At 41.0% G+C, this 26,896-nt stretch overlaps 1 protein-coding gene across 1 annotated transcript in view; it reads right to left on the bottom strand.

The window, feature by feature from the left end:
* GRIN3A (glutamate ionotropic receptor NMDA type subunit 3A) overlaps window positions 1–26,896 on the bottom strand; it is a gene marked incomplete at its 5' end in the record, with an annotated part of 74,169 nt that overhangs the window by 33,067 nt on the left and 14,206 nt on the right. The window contains 2 exon segments of the mRNA XM_082074902.1: window positions 3,466–4,513; window positions 9,920–10,524. Of these exon segments, the coding sequence (XP_081931028.1) occupies window positions 3,466–4,513; window positions 9,920–10,524 (1,653 nt within the window).

Raw genomic sequence — 26,896 nt, 5'->3', positions numbered from 1 at the left:
GGAGATGTCAGGAATCAAGCCAGCTCTCAAATGGCCATGACAGGTAGGTGGGACAAACGACCAGACCAGTTCCAAGGCAGGCTGCTGGTCTGCATGGAGTAACTGACCTTGTAAAGATGTCAACTCATACAACAGCATACCTGGTCTGCCAAGCACTCTGACAAAGACAAATGTTGTAATTTTTGTGCATCCAAAGATGTGACACTAGGAGAAAAACTGAAATAAGTCTCTGGGATAGAAGGGATAAAAGCAGTATAAAATGATCCAAATGCAATGTTTTTCCTCCATCTCCTTTATCTGCAAACAAGCTTTTAGTCTTCTCTGCCGGGGACTGTAGGGAGCTTCCTAAGAGGGAACTGGGACAATGCTGCAACTTTCATCTGGGTAAACGGCACATTCATCCTGTAGCTATCCGCTTGTGCTCAAACAGCAGACTGAACATGTTCAATTGAATTTCTTCCCCAAAAGCCCAGCTTGCCAGTTTCTACTGGCAGGAAATGATGGTCTAAAATGCGTAAGATTAGAAAATAAGGGAAAGGAGGCAGCTGTGACCCAAAAATGCCTATTCTCTTAGAAAAGTAAGCTTTTAAGGTGGCAGGACATTGCTTTACTATTTCTGCAACTTACTGGCTGTGTTGTTAACTCCTACCATAAAAAGTTACCTGAAATGTGACCTAGTAAATGGAGTAGCCAGCTCTGATTGATACTCCAAATCTTTGGCTTTAATGACCCACCCTTGTTAAGACTCTCACTTGGAAAATACATACTAAGTTTCCAAAATTCAAGATATATTCCAAGAACCTAATCGTCCTGCCTCCCATTGCTTGCCTTCTGCTCTGATTTCCTCCTTTCAGCAGCATGATGATATTTCTATATTCCCTTACTTCTATTTCCTCGCCGTTAATGCATTTAAAGGTCCAACTGAGGTATCTCCAATTCTATATTCCGCTTTATGTGGTGATTCGTGGTTGTACTGCAAGCCATTTTCTTTTGATGTCTGGTGGAAACGCTGCACCTTCAAGACTTCAGCAACATGGGAGGATGATGTTTCCTTTGCTGAGCTGCAATGAGCAACTGCTAAAACACTGTATTGCTTGGCCAATTAAACTTCACTGTTCTAACATTAATTTTTCTAGAAAGGCAGATGTTATTTATTCAGGCTATATCAAACGTTGTCTTATTTTAACTAGAAGAGAGAGCATAGATGTTCCTGGCAATACTGATTTTAGATACCATGTTTCTAATATTGAAAAAACCCACCCTTTTAATTTTTCCCAACTTGCCCGCTTCCCTGGCTGTTCTCAGTCTCAGATGAGATTTGCTGTTTGTGCCTGCCAGCCTGAAGAAATTATATGTCTTACATCACCTCAAGAAGGTTGTTCCTCTACTTTGGGCTTTGCTTTTCAAATATATTGTGAAAGAACAGTACAAGAGCATATGTAACCTGAGAACAGCAGTAGAATGGGTAAAAGTATATTCAAATTAAAAATATTATTTTTACATCCTACTGCCTTCTTCTTGAATAAGTCTCCACCACTGAAAACAAAGAGGTAAGCAGATCTGAAAAAATCAAAACATAAAATTTTTAAATCACATAAAAACATTTTAAGTAAGGAGTGATGCCTGTACCTCTGCAACTGTGGTGCCATAAACATTTCCTAAAACTAAGCTTTGAGTCTCAGAGAGAACTTTGAAAGGGTAGACCTCAGGCTTTGTGTGAGAAAAGGTTAAACCAGTATATTTTCTATTATAACTACTTCTACAGACTAAGACTTTGGAGGCAAATGCAAGAAATGCTTGAAATATCTGAAACTATGTATGGTTATATGTGTAGGTATTGGGTCCATGTATACATCTACCATACGTATACATATAGTAGATGTATACATGGACCAAATTTCAAAGCAAGATGATTTCAAATTGGGTCCATCTTTTTGAAACACCCTGTGTTTTGTAGTTCACATAACAGCAGGCAATCCTCTTCCATAAAGGCTGCCTTGTCTTATGCCTACATTGGAAACTGTTAACTAATCAGGATCTTAGATCTAGTCCATGAAGCAGAGAAGTGCCTGTCTAGGAAAGGCCAGTAATGCCACTGATTTAATGGGGTAACTGAGGTTGCTAACCATGAGTCACTGGTGTTTCTGTTCAGGACTAAGAGCTGTATTTGCAGCACCTGATATGTGTCACTACTCTGAGCTCGATTTTGTAACTCAACAGCACAGCTTGACGTTTTCTAGCAATTCCAGAAATTGCAGAATAATCTGATGCAATTTGATTTGATGGATTGGGTGATGCCTATGTAAAGAGTAGAGGACTAACCTCATTTTGAAGCCAATATTATGGCTCACACAACAATGACTGTCATGGAGACGTGCCTAGAGCTGGGAAAATTCAGCTGAAAACTCTTATTTGCTTACTCAGAATGCTTTAAATAAAACAAATCCATGATTCCTGGACTTTTGCTGCTTAAATTGATGAAGTTATTTATATAATATTGGTCATATTTTTCTGCAGGGGGAAGGGCAGATTATTAGTAGCAATTTGCTTTAAGCCATAAATGAGTTTTAGAGTGCCTTAGGACAACTGTAAGAAAATATTGGTTTTTGTTCGAATTATTTTTGGTAGAAATAATCTAGAAAATGTTGGAGGAAGTGAGTCAGAAGTAGTACTCACAAAATCAGAACTGTATGGTAATTAGTCTGAAGATCCCTTCATCCCCTCTTGGGAGTTGGGGAGAAAGTGTGTGGAGGCAGTCCTGCTTCTACATTTTACCTTGCCTTACCAAAAACTACTAGTAAGTCTGAGCTATTTGCAGATGCGTTGTCTACAACATAACTTATCTCCTTCCATGATAGTTCTCCAGTAGAAACAACACTGCAAATCAAATGTTTGACTAATGAATTCCAGTGCTTTGATGCAGAAGGTAGAATTTTTCAAAGTATTTAAGTTCTGCTCCATTTGATTTAGCATTAGTGAGGAATTTTGACAGTAACATCTTTGTAAGAACAGTTATGGCTTGTGAAATACTTGCAAAATCCTACATAGAAATCAGTGGTTGTGTCTTCATGCTGTGTGGTTGTTTTGTTTGAGAGGATCTCCAGGTGACCCTAATCACCCAATTGCTCAAAACAGCTATTGTCAAAGGGACTTCAGAACTGAAACCTAACCCTTAATCTGCACGTAGAAGCCACTTTCCTTCTCTGCAGTGGGCAACATCAAAATCCTTCACCTTCCTCCTCACCTGTGGTCTTTGAAATCTGCCTTACATGTCTATGGATGTTTAAAGATCCTCTCTCACTGAACTTTCCTACTGAAGTCCCATCAGGTGGAAAGTAATTGTAGTGGAACTGCTGTCTGCACACAGATTGCTTTCTGATTTCATTACAAACCATAAATTATGCAGCAGTGAATTTTGACTGGGAAGAAGAAAAGGCTGAGTTAATAACAACAGACATGCTTTACCTTTGGGTCGTGTATTCCTGAAAGCTCTTCATAGATCTTCTCTCCTACCATGACAGCAGCTAGGTTGGCTGTGTATGTGGACAAACAAAACAGACAGAAAATAGCCCAGAGATTCATTAAAAACCTTCCAGTCCAGCACTTGGGAGGCTTGATGGCAGCTGTTCTTCCGAACAAGATCGCATAGCAGACATTCAGGGCAGAGGAGAAAGAAAATACTTTGTTCCTATTCCTTCCCTTCGGGGTCATCCCAAAAGGACTTTTCCACTCATATAAGGTGAGGAATATAGCTGTGATGTGAAGTGCAACAAATATCCCCAGCCACATAGTCCAGTGAAGTGGCCACATAAAGGCTCCAATAGGAGCTGCTGTGTCTTTGGTCCTCACCAATATCCCCAAGCTGGTTGAAAAGAAAGGGCTAGTGAAATCAATCACTTGGCTGCGGGCAGTGTTAATGCTAAATGATGTCACTGCCATATGAGCTGTGCCAGCGAGAAGGTCTCCCACCAGCCCTGTCCAGTGGCCATTCTTCCAGGCTCCATATTTTCCATCACCAACAATGTACAAGTCAAAATCAAAATTCATATCCTCAGCTAGCTTCTCCAGCAGGTCAATGCAGTAGCCATAGCAGCACTTCTTCAGCTCAATGGGAACAGTGTCATTCCCTCCTTGAAGGGTTTCAAACAGGTTATCCAGAACAGCTGAATCATTGGTCAAGGGATCCAGGCACAGCTGCCCAGCTGGGCAATGACCTTCATCATCTACATCTCTTGTAAAGACAAATGGATGCTCAATGAGAGTTACCACTCTGAGGTGCAGCCGGGTGGGGTGTTGCATGTGATTTTTATGTCTCTGGGCCTGTTCTGGCCATATCCCATAGTCCATGACTATCTTTCCTTCTTGCCAGCTCCCCAAACGAGTCCACATTGGATTCCCGACAGGGTCGTGCTGCAGATTCCAGATGAAGAAGTTGTTTTCTGAGCTGATGATGGAGGAGCCTTTCACCTTGATGTGGCCACTGAGACCATCAAAAGTTGTGTTTGCTAAAAACCTGTTGGAGGGAGAAAGGACAGTAATCAGAAGCAGACAACTGCAGTCATCATGCTAAAGCATAAACAAACACTATGAATTTATGTTTAAGAGACTAGATTGTGGATGTTGTCAAACACCTGAGTCATTAATAGCTTTCCTATGGCATGATGAACAAGCCACTTCATTTGTGACTAAAGTACTTAGGAATGCTCTCCTATGTATCTAATTTAAATGGAAACTCTTCAGGAAAGATATTCTTTTTACTTATTAGAAAAAATGAGTGAGAGAACACGCATTTTTTCAGTTACTTGTGCCTCATAAATGAAGGAAACGTAGGTTAGTTCTAAGATGAACTCACCAGATCTGTAGTCAGATTCCTAGATAAAAATATCTATGAAAATGGAAGAGTGGAAATTATGTATGAAATGTCCTTCCAAGAAAAATTCTATAATCTCAGTAAGATCTAGCTTACATAAGAGAGGCTACTGAAGTGCTGTCAACAGCTTTCAAGCACTCTGAAGTGAACCAATCTGGATTAAAAAATTCAAATTTTGCATTGGTAGATTACTGTTAGCCACTTCAGAATGAAGAAGGGGACTCGGTGAAAGACCATTGCTCAGGGACAGTCAGTTCTAATTCTGAAAAAAAAGAAGTTTCTTAAAATATCTGCAAAAGTAACGTTTTTAAAAGTGCAGTTTTGACATTGCAGCAGATCTCACAAAGTGTGCCAGATTTTCACTGCACATTTTGAATTGAGATTTTTGGGCTTTTGCTATTCCAGATAGGCACAATAAAGTTCAGCATTTCCTTTGTGTTGGGTGGCGGTGTTTGCAAGCGGTTGTCGGTCATTATTAAAGAGGCTAAAATGGCATGGATAAAGGACAGGGAACTGAGCAGAAAATAAGTGTTGTAAGGAGAAAATACTTTTTAGTGTAGACACCATGACTGGCTGAACTGCACTCTGTTAATAAGAAAGATGCTATGCATTTTGCAGGGGTTGTAGAGGGACCCTACTAAGACTTTTTAAGTCTTAGTGTGGGGATTCCATTAAAAACAACTGAGCTAAATTGTTGCTAATATGGTGTAAGATAAGTCAGGCACATACTTTTCAGTAAGAGGCACTCAGAAGCAGATTATTTAGCTCTCATAGTAGAATACAACACCTGACATTAGTTCTGGGAATTGGATGAAAACAAGTATTGAAAGAAGTATAAACACTATAGCTGTCATTCCAGCCTCAATAAGCAAGACATAAACTTCAAGTAGTGTTAATTGTTCATCAGTTGTTAGAGCGGATAAAAAATTACCTTAAATTGATTTGAAAAGGATAAATCCATAGCAAAAGTGTGTGCATACATATTTCTGCCCAGGCTCTGCCATTTGTTTTTATGACTTTTGATGATTTTTGATGAAGTTTCAGCAGTTAAACTCTGGACTGTGTATGTCTCAAGATCATATCTGTTTTTGTCCTCAGCAAAGGGCAAATTTACAAAACTAAGTAGTATAGTTTTGAGTGTGGCTGTGTGTGTGACAGGCTTATCTGATGGCTTCAAAATTTTTCTTATGCTGTCTATTTTGAGTAGGTTGATTTTGGAGAAAGATGATACAGCCAGTACTGTCAAAAGCAATTGACATGTACATGTGTTAACTTGGGCCTGAAAATTATGTGTAAAACTCACATAGGTGTTTATAAATGGGGTAGATGAATAAACGTTAAATGTTAGCTAAACTTCATTAATCAGTGGTGTCTGCCACTGACTAGTTTTTTCCTCCTACCCTGTGTTTCACATTTGATTATATACTTGTATGTTTGGGTATGTAAACACTATCAAGACAAAGTTTATAGAGAAAGGCAATCTTAGCACTAAAGAAAGGTTTAAGTGTCCATAAACTTATCTGTTTTTTCCCTCTCATCCTCATTCTTTATAAAAACTTGTTCAACGTCTTCCTTACAAGCCTTGCTGGGCTTATGTGCTAAAGCCATCACTATGACAACAATGGTAAAACCATTGCATAGGTTGGTATGTAAAAATTTGGAATAATTGTTTAGACAGTTCACAAAATGCAAAAATTGAGGAAGACAAGTAATGAGATGGGAAAAGCTAGCAAAGTTCTTATGAGTTGGGCCCCACATTGCTACTAAACCAGGGTGTGGATATCACAACAGGTGCTTTGGGAATAGGTGAAGCTATGGAATAATATATTAGATTTGTTTTCTTCAGGTAGAATGAGAACAGTGGAATTTATACACTGTGTTCTCTGACTTTCATTGTAGAAATAAGTATGCCCATGGGGGTGAATCGAGCCCTCTATACCTGTTCTGTGGTTGAATTGTGTTAGAAGCGGTTACCTGAGAGATTTAGTAGTGTTTAAATGTATGACTTGGCTACCTTGTTGAATCAGTGGCTTACTTTTGCAGGTGATTTGCATATTCTATACTTTTGTTAGTGACAGGACATTAATCAAAATAAATGAGGGGAACTATGTGGGAGATGTATTTTAACAACACTTTGTTTTATATGCAAGGGGCTATGGCTGCTAATAATTTGCAGATGCTATGTGTAGCACTAGTGAAACTTATGCCTGGGACCTCCCGTAAAAACTCCCTTACTCAGTAACTTCAGGAAACAGGTGAGAGGATCTGACTACATTATTTAAGCCATCAGTCTCTAGTGTGAATCGTTAGGAATTACAAGTGCTGAACATTGCACAGACTCACTGGCAATATTCAAGCAATATCTTTCCGGCAGGGCTACTGATAGATTTGTATGAAAAGATATGTACAAATTTCAGAGGGTGAGGGGCCAGATCCTCAAGTCTGACAACTAAATTAATTTCCTTCATGTTACACCACTATGCGTGAGCTGATGATCACATTGATAGGCTGTGACACCTCCATTAAAGCTTTACTAGCATCACTTCATTCTGACCAAGGAATCCAAAGTGTGTCATTTGCTCATTTCAGCTTTATTTGTTTTTCATGTGCTTTAAGAACTGCTCATTAGTGCTTCAGCAGTACTACCGTAAGCCAGCAGCTGTATCTTCATCATACCTTTAAGAATTATTTAGTTAAGTGATTTCATTTCCTTTCAGGCTTGATGGCTTGGTAATTCCACATATTTCTTGGAAAGTTTACTGGAGGCAAGAACTAAAATGGGCAAGCAAATAGCAGGCTGATGAAATTACCTACGAAGCAGAGTTAAATCTGTAAGCCTAGTTAAAGCTGTAAAGACTAATTAAAGCTAAAAGACAAGACAAAGCTTTGAAATTTTAATGCCTTGTTCTGTCAACAAGGATGCTCACCTAAGCAGGAAGGTATAGATCAAGGAATCAATCTCATTGTAAGAGGAATGAAGGATAGAGATTTATAACAGTGTATTCCTCATGGTTTGTATATCTTTATCCATATATATATCCATAGAGATAAAAGCGTGCTTTGCCACGGACCACATCTTGGCCTTGTTCACAATCATTATTCTGCTCTCGGGTGGCATTTGAATGTCTGCACAGCCAGTGTACGAGTGTAGTGTTGGCAACGAAAGCTCAGGTGTCAGCTGTGGCAGGTTGTGGGACTGCTGTTTAACTACACACTGCAACTACACAAGCTCTGTGCCTCTGTGCCTTCTCCATCACCACCCACCGCTGCTCCAAGGCTACATATCGAGACAGATGGGTTCATTCAGACAGAAAAACGCTAACAATAGCAAACACTCAGTGAAGTACCAGGTGAAAGTTTCATCCTTGGAGGTGCACCACTTGCCTAAAAGTACTTGTGCAATGGACAAGTCACAGTTGACAATGGTCACATTTCAGCCACTCATTGGTGCTTCGTGCCTGTGCAATTATTGGTACCATTCAGTGTTAATAGTTAGACTGCTAACTCACATACCTCAGTACCAGCCAGCAGGTATCTGTCTCACTGATACACTATAAAAACAGCTGCAGTCATTCAGGATGAGGGTTTCTCTAACCCTTTATTTTGTCTTTAATAGGGTTCACAAGCAGGTGCCTAGGGAAAAACAGGCTAAGCATATGATCCTTTTTTCCCTTCCACAATATCTTTACTGAGATGAAGGGACAAGAAATTTCAGAGTTGTGAAATTGCATATTGTTTCCCAAAAGATAAGAAAAGCTACAGCAGTCACTGCTCATGAGAGAGCTAATAGTTTTGTGTAGAAACACTGATGAGGGAATATTTTGCAGGAATACCTTTAAGAGCTTTAATTTTGCTTTTGTTATTCTTTGTCCCTTCTTTAACCCTCAAAAAGTCTGTTCATAAAAAAAACTGTCCTGAAATATTTGTTACTTTAAGAAGCTTCTTGCTGAGTTTTACCTTTCAAGGACTCAGGTATGATTTAGTTAAAATACCCAGAACAATGATACAAAATTAATATCTGAAGTCAGTGAGGATATTGCAAGTTGGTGCAATATTTATTCCAAAGCTGTGTTTCGCTCTTTTGCAACAGGGTTTTTTGACCCCTAAGCTACGGATGACTGCTGATTAAGGAACTGTGAGGGTCTCAGATGGTTGTGTTTCGAGCAGTGCTGTAAGAACATTATTGCAAAGACACACCTCAGATATAATTCCAAAAAAAGTTGCAAACATACAAAAAGCTTCAAGAACTTTTATCCTAACTCCATTTAACAGAATCTGTAGGCTGAACACCAGGTATAATGGGTGAAAACATGCAATACACACTAGATATAAACCAAATGATGAATTCACATACTTTAGCAAGGACCTTTTGTTTGTTTCAAAAGGAACCATGCAATTTTTCCTCTCACATGTTAAAACGCAGAATATTTCTAGACGTGAATCCTTAAGCGGTTTTGGAAATAACTTCAATATAGTGATGTGCAGTGGTCTACAGGAATAGTTTTAGCAGAAGCTGAAAGAGAAGCCTCCTGCTCCAAATGACTGCAGTTTTGAAGGCTCTCACCAGCAGCAGTGGCCTCTGAAGTGGCCGCAGTGCATAATTTTTCATTTATTTTCCATGGAGGCACACTAGCAAGGGCTACACATCTGCTTTTATACTCTGATTGCTTTGGTAGTGCAAATATTCTTACTGTGTTTTGTATTCTCTCAGTTATCTCAAAACTTCAGAGAATTTGACACTAGCCCTGACTTTCCCCTCTTTGCATAAATATAATACTTTCAGAGCATAGTCGGTAACCTAGACAATGTTTGCTACGTGATCTCTACTCTTGTGGAACAGTGTCTTCTTCTATAACTCCTTCTGTGGCTAAGTTTGTTTCATTTTTTGCCCAGAAGTAATGAAGTGGAAGGAAATACTGAAACAAATGCATGTATGAGAGAGGGTTAAAATCATGACAGCTAAGCCACTGAGAATGACAGGAAGGAAAACTATTTTTCTTGTATACCACAAATATTAGCTACAAAAAAAGAAAAGAAGGAAAAACTTACTTTGACAAATACTGCCCTGAAGTGATATTTCTTGAATCTGTGTCCATGCAATTCATTGTACTTGGAATAAGAGCTAGTTCAGGTTGAATCATGGTGGCTGCTGCTACAGCTCTTGCTACCAGCTCCATCGCATCCTGCACATAATGCTCAAAGACTGAGTGTGTTGTCTTCCCATGGGCAATGAGACCGAGAGGCAAACCTTCTGTCCTCAGTTCTTCTACATTCTGTGAATCCCCAATAATCCAGTGAAGTTCTGGAGGCATCACACCAAACTGAGTGGTTATTTCAAAAATTCTCCGCGTTTTTTCCATGTCACATCCAAACATCACTATGGTAGACGTTGTGTCTTTGATGCTCTCCAGGTAAAACTGTAAGTAGTTCAGAAGGTCACTGGTTGACGTGAGGTTTGCTGTGATGTTTATAATGGATCCCAGGTGGAACCTGGAGCTCTGTTGTGTGAGGAAAAGAAAATCTGTGATGTTCCACTCCTCCTGGCATAGCATCAGGCTGAAATTATACCAGTTGTTCATCGCAAGGATTGCAAAAGTGACGTCAGCATCAGAACTCAGTGAGTTTTCTAAACTCATCTGCAGGTGAAGGGGATTCTGTAGTTAAAAATATGAAAGACAACTGATCAGAAATATGCTGGTCCCAAAGTTAATGAGTATGCTTAATTTTTGTTCACTTATTTAATTCAAAGTAATCACCTGTCAACCAAGAGAACTGTGTGAGAAACAGGAGAACTTATACCCACGCAGCTTAAATGGGCTGTGATTCATGGGCTTCCTTGGCTAGAGTTTGAATCAACCTCAGTAGTCATTAATGAGTCTGTTTCCAAGAATTTGTACTTCTTTCGATCCATTTGTACTTTTGGATTTCTTGGAATTCTCAAAAGCAAAGATCTCCCTGGGGTATGAGAAGGTATGCCGTTACAGTTCAGGTTCAACCCTGGTGTTAATGTTCAAATTCAATGAAAGTTGACAAGTTCTTTGGTAAAAAATAAGAAAAACTGAAGTAGAGCCCTCATCTTTTTATTACATCTCTCCAACTCTCTCTCTCTCTTTTTTTTTTTTTTTTTTTTTTTTAATTTCTGATAGTTGGGGGCTTTTTTACACAGACACATGAGCAACCTAGTTAAACAAATCACAGTCTACAATCAATGCACATCATGTACTGCCAATAAAACAAGAGCAGATTGATTCTTTGGTAAAGGACAAGTTCCTGAACAAAAAGGAGACTGAGCTATGCAGATTGTGATTTCTGAGATGGAAAATATTTGATAAAAAAGCATTCCACACTAGTTTTTTCCACGTCATTGATGATATAACAGAACTCAACACGTGGCGTTTCCCAACACGATGCCCTTGGCTTTATCTTCTCCAGAAAAGGAGGAAGGATGTGAGGCTCATTAATCTGTTCTCTTAAGGTAAATATTTCTTCCTTTCTTATTTTTTGACCTATAAATAATTTTGCCATACTCTTACTCCTCACCCTTCCATGGTTCCAAAATAAAGTTCCATTTTATCTACAGATTTAGCAAAGAATAAAAAAAAAAAAAAAAATAAAGAATCCAAGCCATTTCTGGCATTTTGCTATGCAATAATTGTCTGCTCTTCTAAAATGTTTCTATCAGGCCTTCTGCTAGCACATTATACACTGTTCCAACTTTTGGTTTCAGCTGAGAACTTAACAGTCTTCAGTGTATCTTTGCTAAAAAAGTCGTTTTACTTTACATGGCCATTTTATTCCAGCTATGAGACTGTTCAAAAGAATGTGAATTACGATGCCTGTTTCAGTGCATCTTTTGGTTTGTGAGATCTTATTGTGACTTTATGTCAATGTTTGTCTCTATCATGCCCCCTCAAATTGTATCTTATTGTTCACAGGTACCTGAATTTTATCTTTCTATCTATTAAGTTATTAAACACTTCAGGTCTGCTCTTCATTCTCTTACATTTTCAGTAGTTAACATATATTATATATAAGAGGGATCAAACCTTTACTGTGTTTAAAGTTGATATAAAAAGCTGTCATTTTGATTTTAATAATATTTTACTGTTCATTATAGGCTCCAGTTTGTATGGAACTTAGAAATGTCATTCTGGATTTAGAGTCCTATGATAGTTACTCTATTTGCACTAGTTTTACTAAAATAAAACCCTAGGCTCTCCAATACAGCTGTAAGAGGTGGAACGAGAAAAAAAAATCTGGAGAGCTAAACACCATTTATAAGAAGCAAGCGTTCATTGTATTAATTTGCAGTTACATGAACTCATCATCTGTTTTTCAGAGCCTGATAAAGAGAATACTGTAACTGAGGATGCCCTAGCTCTTTTCATTATCTCTTGGTTTTGGTACCTGTGGCCTTTTTTTACACAGACACATGAATAAACTAATTAAATAGATCCCTCTCTGATGCACACAACTGATGCACATCATGTACTGCCAGAAAGACACAAGAGATTGACTCCTTCACAAAGGATAAGTTATTGAATGCACAAGAAAATGAGCTGGGCAGAATCAGTGAGTTCTATGCTAGAAAACAATGCCTACTAATTAAAACACCTGATTAGTTCAGGAAAAAAAAAGCGTAACAAAAATACAATGACAAAACCAACACTGTGCATAATATCTGGGTTTGGGAAGGTGATTTGAATAAATTAGTTTCTGCAAACTGAATCACAGAAACTTTTGTATATATAAATGATAGCACACAGCCTGACCACACCTCTATGAGAAAGAGCATACTTCTTCTGTATATTCAGAAGCATATCCCAACCACAGCACTATAACTGTTATAGTATAAGCACAGGTATAAAACGAAAATTTACTGGATGCAGAAAAACAACCATGCACTGTTGAGTGACAGAAATTTGCAATAACAGGCGTGTTCATACTGTTGAATAAAAGAGCTCCAGGAAAAAAACTGAGCATTTGTACTGCTTAGTTTGTCCCTGGTCTTGTTTTAGTGCATGCCAATTAGCTTTCTTATACCATGCACTCGGAGTCTGGGTCTTTGCACGTTTTGGGGATCACTCCCCATAGGCAGGATAAGATTGCATGAGGACTGGCTCTCCATCTGACCCAGCAGGTTTAGATCTTTGAACAGAGAGAATCACAGAATCACAGAGTCACAGAATGTCAGGGGTTGGAATGGACCTCAAAAGCTCATCCAGTCCAATCCCCCTGGTGGAGCAGGAACACCCAGATGAGGTTACACAGGAAGGTGTCCAGGCGGTTTTGAATGTCTGCAGAGAAGGAGACTCCACAACCCCCCTGGGGAGGCTGGTCCAGGCTCTGGCACTCTCACCATGAAGAAGTTTCTTCTCAAATTTAAACAGAATCTCCTGTGTTCCAGTTTATACACATTGCCCCGAGAAGAGCCTGGCTCCATCCTCCTGACACTCACCCTTTACATATTTATAAACATTAATGAGGTCACCCCCTCAGTCTCCTCTTCTCCAAGCTAAAAAGATCCATCTCCCTCAGCCTTTCCTCATACGGGAGATGCTCCACTCCCTTCATCATCTTTGTTGCCCTATGCTGGACTCTCTCCAGCAGTTCCCTGTCCTTCTGGAACTGAGGGGCCCAGAACTGGACACAGTATTCCAGGTGTGGTCTCACCAGCGAAGAGTAGAGGGGAAGGAGAACCTCTCTGACCTACTGACCATCCCCTTCTAATCCACCCCAGGTACCATTGGCCTTCCTGGCCACAAGGGGCCAGTGCTGGCTCATGGTCATCCTGCTGTCCACCAGGACCCCCAGGTCCCTTTCCCCTACACTGCTCTCTAATAGGTCATTCCCCAACTTATACTGGAACCTGGGGTTGTTCCCACCCAGACGTAAGACTCTACACTTTCCCTTGTTATATTTCATTAAATTTTCCCCTGCCCAGCTCTCCAGCCTGTCCAGGTCTCTGGATGGCAGCACAGCCTTCTGGTGTGTCAGCCACTCCTCCCAGCTTGGTGTCACCAGCAAACTTGCTGACAGTGCACTCTATTCCCTCTGTGTCCTCATGCTAAACCCCATGCATATGCACAGTTTCACATATGCATGACTGCTTCTGCTTGTCTAAAGCACAGTTCTTCCAGTATTAAAAGACTTTGAACTGATAAACAAAAGGCAAAAGTGACACCTTAGGGTCACTGGGCATTACACTGGGCCCAGACCAAACACAGCAACAAGCACACAGAGTCCATAGAAAATGGAACTCTGCCTTGGGGCTAGAAAACTGAACATAATTTTACCCAGCAGTTCAGGTGAAGGCAGTTTCCACTTGATTTGTTATCCTCAGGTGTAGGACTGGAGTCTCCTATAGCAGTGTAGCTAAAAAGGCTCAGTCCCCAGAAGCTCCAGCATTGATCCCTCTCTTTTGTGCAATGTACCTGGATGTTGCAGTGTGGTCCAACAGACCCTTCTTGTATTGGTGCACTGCTCCTTCACTGAACAGAAGTGGATTTGGGATAACCTAGCTTAGCCTGAGCCTGTGTTTAAAAGTGCTTCTTGGTGTGAAACCATCTGTGCTTCAGCTGTCACTTTGAAAAGCCCACAGGTGCATCAACGTGAGCACTTATCACCACTGTGATTTATTAATTGCTAAATTCCCTGTTAAAATGCTTGAAAGATAAATGTTCAGCCCTGAAAAAGTAGCAAACACAGTCTCTTTATTAATTTTATTTCGACTGCAAATCTGTCTTCAGAATTTTTCTGATACAATATTATACATAAAATTCAGTCGCTAGTTTTTGTTTAGGTTTGTTTTTTTCCTTTCTTCTGTCTAACTTTCATATAGTTCTCAGCCCCCCATGCAAACAGCCCAGTAGACTTTGGGGAGGAGCAGCAATTAATGTTTGCTTTGTATTGGAACTCAAGGAATAGGACACTTGATGGGCCACAGTTTTTCACAGCTCAACCAAGACAACTCTCTCTGGCCTCATCTAATGAGTGGTTAGTTGACTTCACCAGTTGTATATGCAAAAGAAGGTCATTTTAGCAAAGGATGTGGAGATGTCTGGAGATGTTTGGATGTAACACTTTCTTGATTTTGTTTTGAAAGGTCTGTCATTTGTAGGATGCAGTTGAACCTACAAGCCCTGAAAAAATTTACACAGAAGTCATATGTCAATATACATCCTTTGATACTAGGATGTTCTTAATGCTTTTACATATTTTCATTTATTTACCTTCTTTAAAATAAACAATTACTGCTTTTTAATGAGGAACTAGTGAAAATTATTTATTTAGTCATTCAGTAGCAATCACTGAGACAGCATAATTTCATAGCAAAGGCTTTTGACAACTTAAATGAAAATTTAGATGTGTATAACTTTGTACTTGTCATGGAACAGAAGATTTATGAGATAGCATCAGTGTATTGAACTGTATCCATCCATCCTCATTAATGTTCTTAGGCAAACTCCTTCATTACCTCACTTTTAAAATTAGTAAAGTTTGACTATTTCAGTTGAACTGTCAATTAAAGCTCATATGGAAATTCAACTGCTTTGTTTAAATTTGTCTTTAAGCCGTCATTAAAGACCATACGACTTGCACCAGTTTTTCTCTAAATTATACAGAGAATTAAACCTCACTTGAATAATGTTAATTGTTATCTATTTTAATAATGTGTTTGCATTTACATAGCGTCACACTGCCAAAAACATTTTCTGTGTCTGTGAGAACTTAATTTTTTTATTGCACATCATTACCTCCTGCTTTATAAACCAGCCATGATCAACTGAATTCAGTTTTTACTGCGTAAAGAATAGGCCTAGAAACCTTAATTGTTGGCTAATTGTCTTCGGATCAGATACCAACAGTCTTTCCACTGACTTTCAGTAATGTTTGGACCAAGCCATTCATAGAATTTTAAGCTTTACATGTCTGATGTGTTTCACTCCCATACATCAGCAGAGACCGTAACTGCTTACTTGCTTTTTGCATCCCAACCAGAGAAGTTTCACAGTTTCATTGCCTAAGACACCTGAGATAGCAGGTTCATTTAACAACTGAAACGTAATTTTCATTTCATTAATGCAATTATTTTTCAAGTCTCTCTTTCAGTAGTCTGTAGAACCATCCTTAGCCCTTGTAAATCTTGTGAGTGGGAATGCCTGGAGCTGAGCTGACTTATACCCTGAAGGATCTGGCCATTTATCTCTTCAACTAAATTTGTAATGCTAATTAGGCATGGTCACAGTGACATTTTATTTGACATTATGATAGGTTCGTTAGCAGAGTTAAAAGCACATATGTGAATATTCTTTTGCTAACTGTGTAAAAGTAAATAATACACAAAAAATATTATTCCCTTCCGACTCTTGGAGGCAAAGGCAGTGCTCAGATATATATTTAAGACAAGAAACACAAAAGAGAAAACAGACTACATAATTACATCAGAGAAATCTCCACCAAAGGAAAAAAAATGCCTTCTGGCTTACAGTGCATCTGTGGGGACTCACAGCTTTACAAACAGAGCGAAATGGCAGCTTGAGCTGGCTGATGTCACAGCTTCAAACACAGGGAAGGTCTTTCTTCCATGCTGAAATTATACAACTTAGGCTTAAAACCTAGCTCCCTAAAGGCTACGGGCACACCTATAGATTCTTCCTGTCACACCATGAAAAAAGATGCTATTAAATGTTATTTTTTTAATATCTGCCTTACTGCTGAAACTGCAATGCTTCAGGGAGGTTGTTGTGTTGGCAGATGACAGACTGCAGGAGGATTTTGGACGGAGAGGTCCTGCTGTCCTGCCTGACCAACTGTGGAGCTGCCCAGCACGAAGCATCCCGGTCCAGCACGATGTAGAAGATGTGGTCCAGCACATCCACCTCCAGGCTGCAGTGACAAACCTGCTCTGTCCACCGGGCAAACTGTGACCAAGAGGCCACATGCCTGCAGATACCCACAGCATCCAGGTTTTCTCCTCAAAATCCCTCTGCAGCTTCTGCAGAGATGGGAGCAGTGCACAGAGCTGGCACACCTCTCTCTGCTCCCTGGTGAAAAGCACCAGGAGCTGGGTCTGGGTGTTGTGCTGCTCCTGGGCTCTGTCCTGATCCTAGTTAAATTGCCAGCACTTTGTCATGGACATCAGCAAGTGTTAGATTTGGCTTCAAGCCTTCATCCAGCAAAACACTTCAGCATCTGTTTAAGCAGCAGCAGCAGTATGATTAAAAATACCACTCGTACATTTCTTCTGCTATTTAGACAGGAGAATAATCCTGTCTTTTGGATCTCTGGGGAAGAAAATCCCAGAGCTGCTTTGGCCCAAAAAGAGGAAGATGACTTAAAGAATTCCACTTTTTCTTGTCTTGTGCATCTCTCTCCATATATGCACCTGTTTGACCAGGACTGCAATTTGAAACAGGGTGTGTCCCCAAACTAAAGGCCTTTTTTTTTGCAGATGGTTTAAAAGCTTAGGAGAGAGAAAAGCTAGCTTAGACTAGCCAGAGCTGTTCTGATTCCTGCAGCTAAAGAAGCCTGGCATCTGTCCAGGCACCACTTATAACCAGATCCTAAAAAGGCACTGACTGTTGACTTTAAAAAAACAGAAAATCACAAGAGTTAGATTAATTTAAGTCATGACTTAGTTTGTCTTGAAAAATGTTTCTCTCATTAGACCAGACAGTCATGACTTGAGGTTGTTGCTTAGTGTCTCTAATGCCTACATACAAATACTCCAAACTAATCTGAATATGCAGAGCTCTCTACAAGGTCAAAGAGGCAATATGAAATATGAACTTTCAGCTGTTCTTGGAAAGTGAGACCCGTTATTTATCCTCATAGCTATTTATAAATTATCATAAGTAATATTACTTCAAAAACTTCAAGGTGTTCTTTCCTCCAGGAGGGAAAAAAAAAAAAAAGATCCAGCATTTTAAGTTTGACAATATTTCATACAGATGCCAAGAGCCAAAACAGTTTTTCCTTCCCTAAGATGTGTCATTATTGTTAAAAAAGACAGATGATTGCTAATACGAATAGATCAGGGGGAACTGCATTAATTCTCAATGATAGGCTTTCCTCCATCATTAAAATGGCAATGCAAAAGTCTAGACAGCCACCCCTGTTCTGTGGTACACTTTGAATGGGAGACAGAGGTGGCCATGTCCCCATCTGTGACTCTTGCTCCCAAGTGCTACAGTAGTCAATGTCTGCAAAGCACTTAACAAGTATTTCGGTAAAAGATACCAGGAGATACTGAGTGTGAATATTAGCCACAATGGATAATTTGTTACTGCACGGTATTATTTTCTAGAAGCTCAACACTGTTACGGAATCAGTTGTCACAAGAGAGTGAGCACCTGCCAGCAAGAGCAAGGAGATCTTGGCTACATCTATGCCAGGCTTTCTTCCCAATGTTTTTTCCCAGTAACACATTTCCTTGCACTGGCCTCATCCAGACTGTCAAGTTTACGAGCAGGATTTCTCATTTAGCATTCATGACCCATCACAGGTCTTCCCACACTTGTAAAGGATGCAAAACACAGTGGCTGTTCCACAGAGGTGCCTCCTTTCAGGGTTGTTCTGAATGTCACTATAAGCCTGAATGGCTGGAAAACAGCACTTAGCAGAATTTAATTCTTCCCTGAAGGAGATGTAACATTCAACTAACTCAAAGCTCTTCAGCAGACCGTCTAGGGGTATTAATGTGTTTTTGTGTTGAGAAGAACCTCAAAAACATTGATGCTTACCACACCCAGGCTATCAACCAGAAGAGTTCTCTTTTAAAGCAACCCTAAAGCAGGTCTGAGTTTTCCCACTTGTTATACAGGTGATGCACAAGGGGAAGGCTTTCCCCCCAGTTTTTGAGTCAAAGGGTGGGCAGCAATTCAACTTTTGATAGCAGTGGAGCCAAAAACGTGGTAGCCCCTAGGAGCAGACAGTGCATGCACTCGGGGCTTGCTGAGATCTGCCTCCTTGGTCCTGGCACTCCTGACATCTGAGATGCGATGCAGGAAGACCTTGTCAGTGTAAAGAAATTCTGATAACACACCGGTGGTATTTTAACAGGAAGAAAATTATTTAAGTAGCTACCAGAGCACTCTGTGTATGTGTCTGCTAATAGAAGAACTCTCATTAGTCTTTTAGCGTAATTACTAATGACTCTAGATCAAGTATATAGGTGTGATCAAGCCATAGTACAAAAATGTTATTTGGACTGCCAAGAAATCACAGTTCAAAGACTGCTAAAAAAACCAAGCAGAATTGTTTCAAGGATTCCAAGAAATGCAGTCACAAGATGACAGCAGAAGCCTTGACAGTGCAAGCATAAGATTGCACCAGAAGTGCCAGGGCTAAAAACCACAACTCATCAATGGTCAGATCCTGGTCACTAGGAGATTGCAACCTTGGGAGTTGAGTAAAACTGGGTTTAGGAAGAGTAAAGAACAAGCATCCAACATGTGATATGTACTAGATATTGCAAATGTGGATATAAGGTAGAACTGCAAATGAATGCAAAATGGGCAAGTAAATACATCAGAGATGCAGACAGCATTAACAAACATATAAATGTGACCAAATGCAGACTCAGAGGAGGAAAAAACTCCTGCTATCAACAAAAGACTCCTCCCTTTAGAGAAGCTGAGACACAGACAACTTGCCACTAACAACCCCCATGCCCTGAAAACACACACGCACTTGCTTTGTCTCCCTAAGGAAGATTCATGATGCTGATATCAGGACTCAGAAGTACATGGAAGGGTGAGCCCAACACCAAAGAGATACAGAAAGTGTGTATATGCCAATTTGAAGCATAACATTACTGAGAATGAGCTGTAGTAATTGGATAATTTGCCTATAAGCATTAGCATCATTGGGACGAGTAACTCTACCTTGATTAGACTGCTAGGACTTTAATTAGATTAACAATAAATTCTTGGCTTCAAATGTAGAATGTGTTCCTAAAGCTCACGTTAATTGCCTGTGGTGTTTGCTCTGATGCCTCGCTCTTGAGGATTACCATTAACACAATGCAAGAGTTGACACAGAATTTGGCAACCAGGGCTGTAATTACAATGTGTGTTGCCAAGCATTGCTCTCCACCAGGCTCCTTGCATGTCACCCCTGCCAAGCTCCTCAGTGTAAAGGGTTCTTGCAATGGCATTCCCATCCTTTCCCTGTTACATCAGCTTCCACCTTCCCATCAGCAAGGTGGACATGTTACAGTACATCACTAAAAAATGATACATTTTCACAGTCTCAACAGGCTATGAGTACACTTTCTGTACAATCTAGCTTTTTGGGCATGAGCAAAAATTTGTCAAAACAAAAAGAAATTAATCCTGGAAGAAAATGTAGAATATAAGGAAAGGAAATGTGGAGAAGATTGATTCATATTATGTAGGCAAAAGAAGTTTGATCCCATTTTACAGCAGCAGCTATTGTCCTTTCTTGTATGCACCTAGCACACCCACACAGTTTTCAGTGCAATTAGATTTTAATCACCTGTAACACCTGCTGCAAGGAATAAAAGCTGGAGCACTATTTTCACTCATCAGTCCAATTCCAGCATGACCTGAAAGTGTCTTCAAGTCCTCCTGAGCATTTGCATTCGCTGTACTCTCAGTAGCTGTGCCCCCATGTGTCATTACTTTTACAAATGACTGGGTGCCTACCAACAACATGTGCAAGCTTGTCTTGTGTTTGCAGCTCAGCAGAGTGGAACTAGGGCATTTGATGTTGGAGACAAATGGGGAAGGAGGTGGCAATTCAATAAGGAAACTTTGCCTGTTCATCCTGAGCCAATTGGGTAAAACAATGTTCAGGACATGGGGTGCAGGGGTGTCCTGCTGCAGGCAGCACCTCCACAGCTCAGACCTGGATGCTGTGGGACTCCACAGACTCCTTGCAGGGCACTGGGTGCTGCTCCCCAAGGACACCTGGAGTCCTGTGTCCAGCTCTGGAGCCCTCAGCACAGGACACACATGGACCTGTTGGAGAGGGGCCAGAGGAGCCACCAAGATGATCAGAGGCTGGAACAGCTCTGCTGGGAGGACAGGCTGAGAGAGTTGGGGTGTTCAGCTAGAGAAGAGAAGGCTCCAGGGAGACCTTATTGCAGCCTTTCAGTACTTAAAAGAGGCCAATAAGAAAGGTAGGGACAGACCTTTCAGCAGGACCTGTTGTGACAGGACAAGGGGTGATGGTTTTAAACTAAAGGAGAAGAGATTCAGGCCAGAAATGAGGAAGAAATTTTTTACAGTGAGGATGGTGAAACACTGGCCCAGGTTGCCCAGAGAGGTGGTGGATGAACCATCCCTGGAGACATCCCAGGCCAGGCTGGACGGGGCTCTGAGCAACCTGATCTGGGTGAAGATGTCCCTGCTCATGGCAGGGGTTGGACTAGATGAGCTTTGAAGCTCCCTTACAACCCAAACTAGTATTCTATGACAATGACCAGCAACCAAGTTAGCTTCTTCATCTCTACAGTTCCCTGCCTGTCAGAGGAAGACCCATGGGTTGTGCTGCATACAGTTATTCATGGAGCAGTCACTGAAATGGTAGCTGAATATGGCAATATACAGCGGGATAAATTAATGCTGACCCATTTCCTGTTTTTCAGAAAGCCAGCACCAGCTCATCATTGCATCCTCTTTTGCTGGGCTTTGCTCTGGGCATGATCCATGGGATTAATTTTACCTACAGATGCATTTTGCTCTGTATTGATTTTTCATATGAAAGAAGGCTGAGAATTAGGCTTCTGAAGACTGATGTCTTAACTCTATTAAATGAGGCCAGGGTAGATTAAGTTAGTAGTTCATCTTTCTGAGGCTACACATTTAAATGGTGGCTCTAAGGTAAATTCTTGTGTGTACCAGCTTGGTTTAAAATCAGGAACAGCATTTAAACATCTCCACTTGAGGTTTCTTGTTTAATACACCAAGGATTTAATTAGAATGATAGGAAATTAGAAGGAAGATTTATAATTGGCTCTCAGGGCAGGGGGTGAACAGGCAAAAAAAAATAATAATAAATCAAACATGTATTTTAAAAACAAATACACTCTGTGTGTGGTGGGGCAGGGAGCTGACAGAGGGGACTGTCCACCAGGACATGCCATCCCAAGAGCCCATGAAATGCCACTTACTGCCTGCCCACAGTCCAGGATGCTGCCCTGCTGGCTGGGGCGGGGCGGTCTCATCCTCCATGGGCATCTCCCCTGGCTGGGCATCTTTCACTAATTACACCAGGCAATGAAGCTGCTTTCCCCTGCAGAAGGCAGTTTGTTTGTATAAGAAATAGTTCAAGGATAAGTGCCGCTCAACACCAGTAGCTGCTGCAGGAGGAAAGAATAATAAATAAACTGGGACGCGTGATGTTTGGTAGCTCCTCAGCTGCAGAGTTAGTATCTTTCAGCAGAAGGCAAGAATCTGGCTTTTGAAAATGCAGCAAAGCCTACTAGCTTATATTCACTGCAAATTTTTTAATCACTGCTCTGTATTTTTCTTCCCAATCCTGAATTAAATCATCATCATAAAAAGAGGACAAAAACCCAAAATGAAATGAAAAAAAAAAAAGCCAGCCAGAAACAAACCTTGAAAACAACCGTGCAGTTCAGAAGTTTTGTGGCAGTGTTTGCAAATTGCTTTTTTGGGTATGCAAAACACAAAATAAGGCAAGATCCTGTAATCTGGAGGTGCCTACCCCCCGCCCCCAAAGGCAGAAGCATTTGAGTTTCCAATAAAGCATTTAGCAACAACCCACAAAAGTGTGTGACTGTGCAGAGCCCGTTACCAAGGCACACGGGGAGAGGAGGAGGAGGAGGAGGAGGCAGAAGGGGCTCGGGCTGGCTGTCGAATATAGAAACTGAGCGAGCGATCCTCTTTGCAAGCCCTGCCTCATCTTGTGCTCCCTTTGACAGCAAACTCCTCCCTGTAAAACGGGGATAACCTCCTGGGCAGTGCTCCGAGGGTACAAATCACCACCACAGCAGGGCCAGGCTTCTCTCTCCTTTGTAAGGCTTATGGCAACATAAGTGTTTCACACCCTTTTACACAGGAAAAGTTCAGAGGGGAAAAAGGAAAAATTAAAAAAAAAAGTAAAAAAATAGGTTAAGTCACACCTCTTGGAGACTGTACCAAGATTTGCCAGAAAGCAGAATCTAGGGCTCAAATCCCCTGTCCCTTCCTGCGCTAGACACAGCTGCCTCAGCGGATAAAAGAATGTGCAAAGTAACAAACAGCCAATTATTTTATGGGTTATTTTTAAATAATTTGGGCATTTGTACTGTTGCATGACTCGCAGTGCACTGGTCTGTCCTTCCAGACTAATTAAACCAGTCTCACTGCCCCATCAGGACCCCATGTCTGCAAGCATTCGGATACTGTGATTTCCTCATTAGTTTTAAGGGGATAAGCAACTTACTAACTATCCATTGTATTCCAACAGAGTCCTGGGTATGGAGTCATGAAACAAGACTTCGCAGAGCAGAACGTGGTTTACAGCAAATATCACAGTGAGGGTTGGGAGAACATATCAAAAATCACCACCCATGCCTGTTTCATCCTTCGATTTATAATGTGCAATATCATCAGGTGAACATTTACAGCTCCTAGCTGTGACTCAGTCTTCTATTGTCATCTAAATGCTTGACAGATAATACACAATACCATCATCTCTTTAATATGCACAAATATTTGCATAATTACTGCTACAAGGTTTTCTTTTACTCTGCACCTAGCAGGCACTTTTAGACCAACAATGAAGTGAGTGCACAGAGCTTGTAAATCACTGTAAAACATGAATGGTACTTATTAATCCCTCCTTTGTATGGGGTTTGGACTTAGCAGAGTAACAGTAACTGTACTTCGCTTTAAGCAATGTGTCCATCCATATGTATGTAGTATGTGATAGCGAGTGCAGGCTGAAGATAAATATATGACCATACACACTGGGAAAACCAGCGTGCCATGCTTGACAGGACCATCTGGCTGCCCTGAAGATTCGTGTTGCTGTCTGACACCATCACAAGGCAGAAGCTCGCGCTAATCACACGACACTGGCTGAACGAATGTAATTCTCTTCTCCTTCAGCTCTGCCCGTGGCAAGTGTGGTCGGTCCCACCATCACGCTGTCAGGAGCAGCTCATCAGCCTTTGCCTGTAGACCCTTTCCCTGCTGCAATTGCATAAAAGCACCACATGGACAAATCACTACTGGTGGCAATGGACCCTGACGACTGCTACGGGTGCAGCATCGACAGAGCTTTCTGCTGTGCAGTCTTCCCTTGCTTTTTGTTGTGCCGCCAGTGGTTGATGTGCAGCACCACAGCTGCTGGTGGGGCTGGAGAGCTGCAGAAGCCACATAGCATAGATAAAAAAAATTGGAAACCTGTACTGCATCAAAGGAATACAAGATCTTCCCATGTTAATGAGAAACCCAATAGCACATGGACAAAAAAATCCTCAGCATATTCCTCTTGCAAGCAAAGCCTTTGGTGGTGGGGTAGTTTAACACACTTTTCTGCCTTGTAGAAAAAACTAGTGAGGATTAGCTGGACAAACTGTTGTGATGGAATTAAATACCAAATTTTCTTCATTGTAAATGAAGTTCTTCATCCTGCCTATTTACGCAAAAACTTATTTATACTGCTACTTTACATTTCTCAAGGGGGAAAGGGAAAAAAAAAATGTTGTGGCAGGTTAATAGGGGTAGGCTTCTTTTACAAGAAAGTAATGAAACTAACAGCAACGATTTAACAGGCTGAGTGTTATTGTTGGGAAGAATGCTCCGAAGCATGGAAATGAGGGGAAAGGCCTTTACAAATCTGGTTTTCCTTTCAACACTGGTTCCACCTTTTCTGCTGCAATTCTTTTAAATTTCCACTATCTCAGTATCCCTCTCTTATAAAATAATGTATCTCCTTGTCAAAGTTATATAGCATTTGTGTAACTCGGTGACAGCTGAAAGCCACTACCCTCATTGCAAAGCAACCATTACCCAAGTACGTTGGGTATTTAATTTTTAAAAGCCTTGTGCTTTAGGATCTGGTAGGGCTGCACATTTCTGCAGGTCAAAAGGTTCTCAAATACTCTGAACAAAATTAATCACTAAACTCTTGCCTCTACTGCAGCTTCCTACTTACACATGAGGCATTTTCTTCCTCGCAGCTCTGCTCTTCCTGTCCTGGCCTGCATGATGACTCCTACGGATGCTATGTTCTCTCTAGGTCAGCTCTTTAACCATGACGCCAGCAGGCAGCTGACGAAGAGGACCTCAGCTCCTCTACAAGCATTTTGAGTATATTTGGGCAGCCCAACCAATCTCTCTGTGGGTAGGCTGGGTGCAGTCGGGGCAAATAGCATCTTTATTAGTGTAGCTGCAAATCCGAAACCATCACATATATTAATGGATCTGCCTGTGTATGACTGCCTTCCTCTGTGCTTTGTGGCTTACAAACTCTTAAAGCACAGCAGCTGTAATTTGTTTTGAATGGCACCTCATTCATCAGAGCCACCAGTGTTCCTACAGCCTTCACCAGTCCAGCATTACAGGCTAATATCACGGTCAAGTCTAGCACTATCAGTTCCGTGGACTAGAAGAAATAATGACATTTATGAATTTAACAAACAAGACAGACAATATGAATTTAAGGACCCAGGAGCCAGCCTTGATTTATGCAAAATACATTGAGTTAGGTATTCACAAAATTGATTCGGCATAATTGTCGGCACGTGGCTTGTTTGCAAACAGCTAGCACAAACGACTTAGTGTTAATCATTTGTTCCATGACATAGTTAGTCATGCACTATTTCTGCTCCTTGAGTGGGTGATTGTATCCTCCTGAAGGAGAGGGTAAGAACCAGTGAAAATGAAGCACACCCTGGGAGTTTAACATGTGTAAGCTCTTGTGATAAAATACGAAAGCACCATGTCTAACTAATCTCAGCAAGATGTTTGCGTCTCTCCATCTCCATGTAAATAATCCACGATGACTCTGCAGAGTCTGGTGAACCAAGCCTGGGGATGAGGAATCCACACCAACTATTTTTGGCACCATGTTTCTTTTTAACTCTCAGAACAAGGGGAAGTGTTGCAGAGGAGTATGTAATTCCCCCAGACAACCTGAAAGAAAGGGATGACAGACCACCGCTTCTTTGAGTTTGGCAAGAATATACAATCAAAGCTGCTGTCTCTCTCTGCAGGAAATGGTACTGCTTCAGGGAGAGAGAACAAAAAATATCACAAAATATATATCATCCCTGAAATAGAAATGTGAAAGAAATGTGAATGTTTTGGGTTTCTTTTTCTTTCCGCATTTTCAGTTTTCTCTGTTTACATGATGCTAGCACTTGAATGCAAGTCTTGGTCAGTTTTCCAAAAGACAAATTACACTTTTAGACACTTCAGTGACCTGGGATGGAACTAAGAATCATAGAATGTCCTGGCTTGGAAGGGGCACACAAGGATCATAGCGTCCAACTCCTGTCCCTGCATAGGGCAACCCCACAGTTCAGACCATGCGACGAGCAGCGGAAGAGGCTGTGAAGGAGACCCCAGAATACCACTGCATGCAGTCCCAATTTTCTGTGTTGTATAATGAGAGTCTCTAGCTGAAGGCTCATCTTGATGAGCAGCATCTCTGTAGTCCTCCCATGTTGCCTGACCTTGCTTCCACTGACCACGTAATTTCTTTTTTTGCTGTATTTCGAGAAGAAGATCCCTGCTCAACCAAACTGGCTTTTTGCCTTGCCTGCTAGATTCTTGGCATTTTGGAATTGCCTGGTCCTGTGCTTTTAGTAGGTGGTACTTAAAAAACAGCCAATGCTGATGGACCCCAACACCTTCAAAAGCTTCTTCCCAGGGAATCTTACTAAGTATTTCTCTGAAGTCTGCTCTCCTCATATCTAGTGTTAAGGTCATGCTGGCAGTTTTCCTCCTATTAGCAAAGATTTTGAACCTGACTGCTTTGTGGTCACTGTGGCCAAGGCAGCCACCAGTCGTCACTTCTCCCACAAGACCCTGTTAGTGAGAT

Source organism: Streptopelia decaocto (assembly GCF_964273445.1).
Source record: "Streptopelia decaocto genome assembly, chromosome: Z".
Classification (NCBI taxonomy): domain Eukaryota; kingdom Metazoa; phylum Chordata; class Aves; order Columbiformes; family Columbidae; genus Streptopelia; species Streptopelia decaocto.
The sequence above is the reverse complement of the archived record's forward strand: the minus strand, read 5'-3'. Positions and strand labels throughout refer to the sequence as shown.